At 63.8% G+C, this 10,173-nt stretch overlaps 1 protein-coding gene across 1 annotated transcript; it reads right to left on the minus strand.

The window, feature by feature from the left end:
* Nucleotides 1-758: 758 nt before the first annotated feature.
* On the minus strand, nucleotides 759-9,630 carry NTRK1 (neurotrophic receptor tyrosine kinase 1). Its single transcript, XM_041397286.1, has 17 exons — nucleotides 9,443-9,630; nucleotides 7,809-7,883; nucleotides 7,566-7,637; nucleotides 7,092-7,160; nucleotides 6,655-6,809; nucleotides 6,390-6,541; nucleotides 6,112-6,238; nucleotides 5,702-6,031; nucleotides 5,468-5,485; nucleotides 5,274-5,332; nucleotides 4,913-5,015; nucleotides 4,427-4,573; nucleotides 4,206-4,336; nucleotides 3,961-4,133; nucleotides 1,945-2,185; nucleotides 1,423-1,581; nucleotides 759-944 (listed from the first exon to the last, which is right to left on the minus strand). The coding sequence occupies exons 1-17, from the start codon at nucleotides 9,628-9,630 to the stop codon at nucleotides 759-761; spliced, it is 2,385 nt and encodes a 794-aa protein (XP_041253220.1).
* Between the last annotated feature and the right edge of the window lie 543 nt (nucleotides 9,631-10,173).

The following is a 10,173-nucleotide window of genomic DNA, read 5'->3' on the forward strand; positions in this document are numbered from 1 at the left end:
GGTGTGGCACAGGAATCCCTGGAGTGCTGCCCAGGGTGATCCTCATGGCACAGCCAAAACATCCCTGGCTGGGCTGGGGATGGGGACACCACCCCTGCCCCGGGGCCTGGGTACAAACCAGGGCATGTGTGACCCCTGCACCCGGCTCCTGGGCTCACAGCATCACTGCAGCCCAGGCAGCGTTGTCCCCTCATCCTGGGAGGATCCCTGGCACAGCACCTCCCCTCCAGCTCCTCTCCCCCACACAGGGCAGCTTCCCTGATGTGAAAATCCCCCTTTTCTCCCCAAAATGCCCCCATCCCACCTGCCCAGCTGACACCCCGGAGCACGCAGGGGCCAGTGCAGGGGAGACACGGTTTATTAGTGACTGATTTCGCTGCAGAGTGGGCGAGCATGGGGCAATCCCAACTCCCCCAGGTGAGCTGAGCCCCCCCAGCTCCTGCACTGACGCCGACCTCGTGCTAGGGTCTCCCAGCTCTGCCCCCCCTGAGCCAACCCACATCAGCCAAGAGCCTCCATCCTGGCACTGTGGGCATGCCAAGGAGCCAGGCAGCAGGGCCACAGCCCTGGGGTTCCCCAGCCCAGCCCTCCAGCCCCCCCACCCCGGGAGTGGGCCGGCATTTTGCACTATAAATAAGATTTCAGGCTTCTCCCGCCTCGGGGCATCAGTCCAGGGCTGTGTGGGGCAAAGCCATGCCCCTGGGCAGCAGGGCAGGCAGGGGAACAGCAGGGAGCAGAGGGTGCCTGGGGGTCCCCACTCAGCCCAGGATGTCCAGATAGACAGGGGGTGTCTTGACGAGGGCCTGGAGGCGGCTGTGGATCTCCTTGATGGGCTGGCGCTGCTGGGGCTCCCGCTGCCAGCAGCTCTGCATGATGGCATAGACCTCGGAGGGGCACGTGCGGGGCCGCTCCAGCTCCCGGCCCTGCGTGATGCATTCGATGGCCTGCAGGAACAGGGATGGAGGTGGGATCCCCTGCTCTGGGTACCCCTGGGGGGGCTGTTACCATCCTTGCCCTGCTCTGGGTACCCTGCTCTGGGTACACCCACACTCTGGGTACCCCCAGGGGGCTGTTACCATCCTCCTTCCCCACCTCTGGGTACCCCCAGGGGGCTGTTATCACCCTCCTTGCCCCACTCTGGGTACCCCTGGGGGGGCTGTTACCATCCTTGCCCTGCTCTGGGTACCCCCAGGGGCTGTTACCATCCTTGCCCCACTCTGAGTACCCACAGGGGCTGTTACCCTCCTTTCCCCACTCTGGGTACCCCCAGGGGCTGTTACCATCCTTGCCCCACTCTGAGTACCCACAGGGGCTGTTACCCTCCTTTCCCCACTCTGGGTACCCCCAGGGGCTGTTACCCTCCTTGCCCTGCTCTGGGTACCCCCGGGGGCTGTTACCATCCTCCTTGCCCCTGTTGCTCACCTCAGTGTTGGAGAGTTGGTACCAGGGCTGCTTCCCGTAGGTGAAGATCTCCCAGAGCACCACGCCGAAGCTCCAGATGTCACTCTCAGTGGTGAATTTACGGTACAGGATGCTCTCAGGAGGCATCCAGCGGATGGGCAGCATGGTCCTGCCCCCCACCTGCCCACAGCAGGGCTGTCAGCACGGCAGGGACCCTCCTGTTTCCCTTCCCCCATCCCTTAAGTCCCAGGTTAGATGTAAGGCAGAAATTTTTTACTCTGAGGGCGGTGATGCCCTGGCACAGGTTGCCCAGAGAAGCTGTGGCTGCCCCATCCCTGGAGATACTCAAGGTCAGGATTTGGAGCGAGCAACCTGTTCTTTTGGAAAGCATCCCTGCACGTTGAGCTGGAATCCTTCCAAGCATCCTTTCCAACCCAACCCATTCTGTGGTTAAACATGGATGGAGAAGGGGTGGGAGGAAGCAGCCAGGAGGGGAAATTGAGCGTGGCCTCCCAGCCCATCCCAGAGCAGAGAGCAGCTCACCCGGTAATAGTCAGTGCTGTAGATGTCCCGGGACATGCCGAAATCGCCGATCTTCACCACCAGGTCGTGGCCCACCAGGCAGTTGCGGGTGGCCAAGTCGCGGTGGACGAAGTGCAGGGAGGCCAGGTAGACCATGCCCGAGGCGATCTGCGTGGCGATGTGCAGCATGTGGCCCAGTGCCAGCGGCCCCCGCGGCTGCCCCGCGCCCTGCTCCAGGATCTTGGCATCTGGGCCGTGGGACCTGCGGGGCAGAGGGGCTGCTTGGAGGGCAGACAGAGGCTGTGCCCCCCTGTGGGAGCTCTCTTCGCAGAGAGCAGCAGGCACGGCTTCACAAGGATTTCTCCCGGCAAGGCAGTGAGAAGCGCAGAATCACGGAAGGTTGGAAGAGACCTTCAAGGTCGTCGAGTCCAACCTGTTCCCTGACACCTCAACAAAACCACCCAGCGCCACATCCAGGCCTTTTTTAAACACATCCAGGGATGGTGACTCCACCACACAGAGAGAAGGAGAGAAAGCAATTCTTATCTTTGTTCAAAGCTCCTGTTTTTTGCACACGTGGAGTGTGTTATGGAGATTGTCTACACAAAGTGATTTGGTTACTGGACATGGGTGAAAGTTGTTTTGAGGGATTAGCCAATTACTCAAAGCTGTGTCTGACTGTCTGCAGACAGTCATGGGTTTTTCTTTAGTATCTTTTTAGTATGTAATTTAGTATAGTTTAGTATAATATAGCTTAATAAAGCAATTGTTCAGCACTCTGAACCATGAACCATGGAGTCAGAGCACATTATGGGGGATGCCCCAGTTCGATACTCCCTGGACAAGGGAAAAGGGTAAAAATAAAGGGCTGGCATGTGGGGAAAGGTGCTCACGTGTGTCCAGGCACGGGCAAGCACTGCTGCTCACACACAGCAGAGAAAGGTGTGCACGTGTGTGTGTATGTGTGTGTGCACATGTGGGGAGGGAAGGGCGTGAGGTGCAAAGTCCAGCGGGGGTCTGAGTACACCCCAGGGGGGTCAGAGCACACACACACACACAGACACATACACACATCCTCCCCTGGCACAAGTGGGCACACAAGGGAGAAGCGTGAAATGTGTGCCCACGTGTGCCAGGGAAGGGAGCGTGATCAGAAGGGAAACACAGAAGGGAAATGTGCTCACATGCGTGTGTGCGCACAGGGGAGTTACACACTCACGGGGCAGAGGTGTGTGTGGGTGTGCACACCTGTGTGTGCACACGGGGTGGGGCACACACACCTGTGCACACACACGGGGGGGTACACACACAGGGAATGCACACCACACCTGTGCATGCACAGAGGAGGGCACACACACAAGGAAGGTGCACACACCTGTGCACACACACAGTGAGATCACACACACCTGTACACGCACAGAGGAGTGCACACACACCTGTGCACACACATGGGCCCTGCAGAAGACAGCAGGTCCAGCTGCAAGGTGGTGTGTCGGGGTGCAAGGCAGAGTGTCAGGGTGCAAGGCAGCAGGTTGGGGTGCGAGGCAGCGAGTCAGGGTGCAAGGCAGCGTGTCAGGGCACACGGGGAGGGTGTGAAAGCAGCAGCGTGTGTGAAGTGGGGCGTGCGAGCCCGGCCGGGGGCCAGCGCGGCTCCGGCCGCCCGCAGCCCTCGGTGCCTTTGATGGCGAGCGCGGCTGACAGCCCGGCCGGGGCGGCCGTGGCCGGGGGCTGGGGGAGCTCTGCTCGGCAGAACCATTAATGCCAACTCCCATAACAATAATCATAAAAGCCACGTCTCAGAGCTCCTCGCGCGGCCACTAAAGCGATGCCTCTGGCAGCCCCCCCCGTCTAGCAGCAATACCTGGGGGGGCAATCGAAAAGTCTCTGCTTATTCCAGCTGATGGCCAATCTCTCTCTATTTAAGCCTCTCAGACAGCTAATCTAATCAATATTGCAAGGAGGGCTGCATTAGCAGGGAGCAGGCTGGCTGCGCTGATGGAGAGGCAGATGGGGGGCTCGTGTCCCCCCCCGTCCCACCTGAGGAAGCGGTTGAGGTCGCCGTGTTTCATGTACTCGAAGACCATGATGAGGGGCTCGCCCTCCGTGCACACGCCGTAGAACTTGACGATGTGCTCGTGCTGCAGCACCGTCAGCAGCTCGGCTTCGCGCTGGAAATCCAAGCGGGCGCTTTCTGTCACCTCCTTCAGCGCCTGCCGGGACACGGCATCAGTGACACCCCCCCAACAGACCCTCCTCACCCCCACACCGCGCCCCCTCCTCACCTTCACGGCCACCAGCATCTTCTCCTGCTCCGGGAGGAGGTTGTAGCACTCGGCCAAGAAAACCTTCCCGAAGGCGCCCTCGCCCAGCTCCCACTTCAGCACGATGTCCCGCCGCTGCACGTGGTGCACGCCTGGGGGGACCCCCACCCGTCAGTGCCCCCCGGCTCGGGTGTGAGCGCGAGGGGGTGCTCGGGGACCGCAGTCCCCAACCCAAGCCTTACAGGCGTTGCAGAAATACTGGGGGTTCTCGATGAAGTTGCTCTTCAGCCCCTCCAGCTTGCTCTCAGCTGAGGAAAGGGGGCTGCTGCCCAGGTTCATGAAGTGCAGGGACATGGCCAGGTCATCCTCTTGGGCCAGCACTGCTGAGCCTTGTGGGGACGAGGACAAGGCCATCAGAGGGTCCCCCAGCCCCCCCTCCCCAGCCTGTGCAACCAGTGCCAGGCTCTGCCGAGCAACCCCCTGCTCGTCCGGCCCCTGGGGGCCAGGCAGCCCGATCAAAACCATTTAGAGGCTGAATCCATTCCAGGAGTGAATTAGCAGCTGCTGCCCACACTCCCGGGGGAGCCAGCACCTCTCCACGGGTGTCCCCCCACCCAGAGTCCCTCTTCCCACACCTGTGACCCAACCCAGGTGCCACAGGGACGTGGGGACCGGGCTGTCCCCGTGTCACAGCCCGAATATTGAGTCACCAGGCTGGGGGGACTCACGGTTAATGCCGAACTTGGAGCGGCGCCCGCACTTGTTGAGCAGGATGAGCATGACAGAGAGGGAGAGGCAGGCGAACACAGCCAGCGCCACGGCCACCGAGACCTGCTGGCAGCGAGGACAGAGCTCAGGACCAGTCCCACCAGGTCCCTTTTCTCAGCCCGTGGGATGGGAACAAGCTGTGAGCTGGTTACAAGCCCCAGGAGATGCCACAGGGGAAACTGAGGCACTGAGACTGTCCTTCATCCCCATCATGTAACCCACATCCCATTCAGTGCTGGTTTGGCTGTCCCCACGGGGTTTGTCCCACCCTCTCGCAGGTGTCCTGGTCCCCCCATCCCACACTGCAGAGCATCTTCTCACCCCAAATGTGTGCTCATCCGTTGTCTCCACAGGCCCCTCCAGCGAGCTGTTCCTGGTGCCTGGGGCAGGGAGAAGGTGCAGGGTGACTGTGGGGTCCCCATCCCCCCGAAGTGGCCCTGGCAAGGACCTGGACACCCCAGGATGGGTGGAATGCCCAGTTCAGGGGGGCCGGGGCAGCAATCCTGGCCACTCACCCAGTGGAGACAGAGACACTGGAGCAGCCCAAAGGGAGAGAAAGGAGAAACACTCGTTATTCCTCAGGCGGGAGCAGCCCATCCTTCCCCCTCTCATCCCTGGGGAAACTGAGGCACGCCAGGGCTCGTATAGACAACAGGCAGAGCCCAATACAACCCATCCTGCACACCAGGTGTGACACAGCTCCTCGGTGAGACGGGGGACACCCCAGGCAGCCCCCACCTGGCACCTACCGGGGATGGGCTCCTCAGGGCTGAAGCTGAAGGGGTTGTCCATGAAGCGCACGTGGACACTGCGGGAGGCCGAGCCCAGGGCGTTTTGCACCAGCAGGGTGTAGTTGCCGTTGTTGACGTGGGTGGGACGGTTCAGCTGGAGGCAGCCGTGGAGGATGGTGGAGTTGTGCTCGTACTCCATGATGAGGGTGTGGATGTAGGGCCCCTCCACCAGCTCCGTGCCGTTGAAGAGCCAGCGGACGCTGGGGACGGGGTTGCCATCCACGGAGAAGGGGATGCACCAGGAATGCCGGGGGATGGCCGTGTCCAGCAGCAGAATCACGGGGGGAACTGGCAGAGACAGAGCTGGGTGGGTTCCTGAGGCAGACCCCCTGCCCAGCCCCCAGCCCAGCCCCTTCTGGACTCCTCACAGGTGACGTTCAGCATCACACTGTCCTCTGCCAGCCCCGCCGTGTTCTCTGCCCGGCACACCAAGTCCTTGTGGTTGAGGTGGGAGGAGACATTGTTGATCTCCAGGACGATCTCCCAGTCTGAGAGCTGCAGGGAACACCAGGATGGGATGAGCAGATGCCACCCCCCAAGACTGGCCAGCCCCTGCATCCCCCTGTTCCCACCCAGCAGTGAGAGGATGCTGGGGGGTCAGCGCTGCTGGGCCATCCCCCTGGAAGACTGAGCTTGCCTTGGTGACAGCGAGCAGCTCGGGTCCCACCTCGGGGACCACCTCGGGGACCACCCACTCCGCGGTGGCCGGTGGGTTGGCGCTGATGTGGCAGGTGAGGTTGGCACTGTCCCCTTGGCGCAGCACCGCCTCGGGGGGCTCGATGTGGACGCTCGGGGGGTCTGCAGGGGCAGGGAGGCCGAGCCACGTGTGTCCCCGTGTCCCTGCCATCCCCAGCCAAACGGCTCAGGACAAGGGGCAAACGCAGGGGCCAAAGCCAACACCAGGCACGTACCACAGGCATGGAGAACCTGGCTGCCCAGGGGCACGGGCACGCTGCCCTCCCAGCAGAGCAGGGACTGGTTCCCCAGCTCGGCCCGGCTGCTGTTGTGCCACAGCTGCAGCCAGCGCAGGCCACAGGAGCAGCTGAAGGGATTTCCCACCAAGATGCTGAGATGGAGCAGGGAAGAGAGCACAGGATCAAAAGGACTCCATGCCCCACACGTTTGTGTATGTCCCAGCAGAGTTGGCCAAGGCTGCACCTGGGCACCCCCAGCCTCCGGCTTTGTGTCACACATGCCCCATGTGCCACCCCCGTCTCTGTCCCCACACCCGTGGACGTGAGAGCCACCATCTCACTGCACCCCCAGCTCTGCCTCTGTGTCATTTGAGGGGTACATCCCCAGTGGGAGATGCCCTGCACCCACCTCCCCCCTCTCTCTCATCACTCACAGCTCTTGCAGGGGCAGGTGCCAGAAGGTTTTCCAGGAAAGGCTTTGCAGTGCATTGGAGGAGAGATTCCTGTTGGGACAGCCCCCATCAGCCGCCCCTTCCCACTCAAACTCCCATCCAACACCCGCAGAGGCTCTGGTGGCAGCACCGGGGCTGTCACACCGTGACCAAGCAAAACCGGCTCTGCCAGGCGTGCCACCAGCCCCACACCCCAGAACAGGGTCCCCCCATTCTCGGGGGGCAGCAGAGGGCTCCCGGGGGGGCCGGGATCGATGCCCAGATCGATGGTTTCCCACTCAGCAGCAAAGCCCCGCATGCCCCCGCCCCGGCCGGGCTGATGTGCCCGCGGGCAGCGGGACAGCATCGATCCCGCCCGGGCACGGGGACCGGCCACCCTGCAGCGGGGACAGCGCCCGGGGGCCGGGGGGGCTCATCCCCGAACGAGGGGAGGGGAGTGGGGAAGGGGAGACTCACACGTGGCTCAGCCTGGGGGTGTCCAGGAAGGCGTCGGCAGAGATGTGCTGCAGCCCCGACCTGGAGATGGTGCTGAAAGGAGGGAAGGGCTGAGCACCTGCACCGTGAGTCCTGCCCCTCCGCTCTGGGAGCGTCCCCTGCGGCTGCTTGCAGTGGGATTGAGCTCTGGGGATCCCCCCCTCCACCACAGCCCTTCGCTCTCCCCATTTCTCTGTGCAGGGACCCCACCCCTGGGGTGCTCACAGGTTCCGGAGGTCCCGCAGCATCCTGGTGTCAGCTCGGGTCAAGGTCGTGAGCTCCGGCTGGTTCTCAATGACGCTGGAAGGCAAAGGAGGGGGGTCAGGGGAGCAGCCCACGACCCCTCATGAGGGGCGTGAGAGCCCTCCCACTCCCCAGGCTGTGGTCACAGCCAGGGATGGGGACAAGGATGAAGCTGAACCGCCCCACTGTGCCTCAGTTTCCCCTGGGATGAGCTGGGAAGAAGGGGCGATGGCAGCAGGTGATCCCGATGGTGCCGAGCCCCTGGTCAGTGTGAACTCTGTGGGGTCAGGGCTGAGTCACCACTTGGAGCCCACACAGAATAAGTTTGCTGGGTCTCAGCCCCACTCAGCCTTTGGGTCCCCACCTTTTCTCGCACCCCAGTGTGTCCTGCACTGTGACAGGGACACCTCTGTCACTGTCCCTGCACCCTCTTCTCCAGGCAGGAGACGAAGAAAAGCCCCTTTGGGAGCAGGTGCAGGGATTTTCCCTGCCTCACCCCACTCCTGTGAACCCCATATCACAGGGGCTGGATAATTTGGGTTCAGACCCACACCATGGGGGGTTTGGTCTTGCTGACCCCAGTGAGGATGGGATGAGAGCAGCCGGGGCAGTGGGATGGCTGGGGGTCTCTCTGGGACACCATCCCCACCAGCAGCCACCCCACCCCACCCCACCAGGCAGCGAACAAAGAGCTGGCAGCGCCTGTGGCGCAGCATCCCCTGCCACGTGGGGAAACTGAGGCACGGGGACACCGCAGCCAGGCCCCAGCAATGCGGCACAGGCAGGGCTGCGGGGTGGGGGGAAACCCCAGCAACTGGGGCACTTTGGTGTCCTGCAGCACCCCGTCACCCTGCCCCCCAGCAGCCTCCTATCTCTGCTCGCTCCGGCCCTTGTCTCCCCACCACACATCCTGCAGCAGGGGAAGGAGTGGGAGCAGAGCAGATGCCCCAAAGCAGCAAAGCTGGGGTGTGTCCCCCCAGCATGACAACCCACAGGCCCCAGGACACAGCCACAGCCCCAACAGGATGGGGACAAGCGGCTCCCCACAGCCCTGCCCTCCCTGAATGGGCGCTCCCTGCCCGGGGTCCCTGCTGCATCCTCAGCGTGTTGCCGCCGCTGGCATCGCCGCGGGAGGGGGTGAAGAGCTGCCCCCAGCCCCTCGCTTGCTCCCTGGGGGGATGCTGCACACCCCCACCCCATTTTGCAGCCCCCAGTGCCTCCCACCGAGCAGGCGCTCTCCTCACAGCGACCCCAGCCCATCCAGCGATCCCTGCTCCAGCCCAGCCCGGCCATCCTGCCCCCGAGCTAATCACATCCATCCCATCATCTCCCAGCCCTCCAGCTCTGCTGCCCCCAGCCACAACCACCACCATCCCATCGCTCCCACCCCTTCTGCCTGCTCCCCAAAATCCGTCACTCCCAACCCCATCAGCTCCGTCCCCGAGCTCTGTCACCGCCAACTCCATCGCTGCACCGGCCTCATCACTGCATCCCTCAGCACCGTCACCCCCAGCCCCTCCGCCTGCTCCCCGAGTTCTGTCGCCCCCAGCCCCATCGCTCCCAGTCGCTCTGCCCGGTGTCTGAGCTCCAGCACCCCGACCCCCGGCCCCACTCACACGTCGGTGAAGCTGCCGCTTTCCAGCAGCGAGGCCAGGCTGCTCACGGTGTCGGGCTCCCGGCAGAGCAATATCCCGGCCCCGGGGCAGCGGCAGGACCGGGGGCAGGCACCGGCAGCGCCCGGGGCTGGCAGGGACAGCGGCAGGAGCAGCGCGGCCAGGCACAGCCAGGCGGGCAGCGGCGGCATCGCGGGGCCGGTCCGGGTCCCGGTCCCGGTGCCGGTGCTGCCGGTGCCCGTGCTGCCGGTGCCGCCCTCCCTCGCACTTGCCCGGCAGCCCGAGCACGGGGCCGTGCGGGGCTTAAAAGCAACGCACGGACCGGCCTCCCGGGAGGGGCCGGCGGCTCCCCCCGCCCCGGCACCGCCCCCGCCCCGGCCCCAGACACCCCCGGCCGTGATTCACGGGCATCGGGAAGGCTCCGACCCGGGACAGGGGGATTCCTCACACTGGCACCGACCATGGAGCCCGTCTGTGCCCTGCCCGTGCCCTGCCCGTGCCCTGCCGCCACCCTCCCTGCATGCTGGCACCATACACTGGCACCCCCAGCCCCACCAAGCGGATCCATCCCACCAGTGGAACCCCCAAAATTCCCAGGGCACACCCGTGTACACACAGCCACCACACCCGCTCCAGGACCAGGCTCAGGGTGGGCTGCAGTGTAAGGGACAGAGTTTGTCACCAGCGCACGGGCCACCTACAGTCCCCCAAGCTGTCACACCCCCCCGACGGTG

The sequence above is a fragment of the Onychostruthus taczanowskii genome, unplaced genomic scaffold (genome assembly GCF_017590055.1).
Source record: "Onychostruthus taczanowskii isolate IOZ18803 unplaced genomic scaffold, ASM1759005v1 scaffold138, whole genome shotgun sequence".
NCBI classification, from domain to species: Eukaryota; Metazoa; Chordata; class Aves; order Passeriformes; family Passeridae; genus Onychostruthus; species Onychostruthus taczanowskii.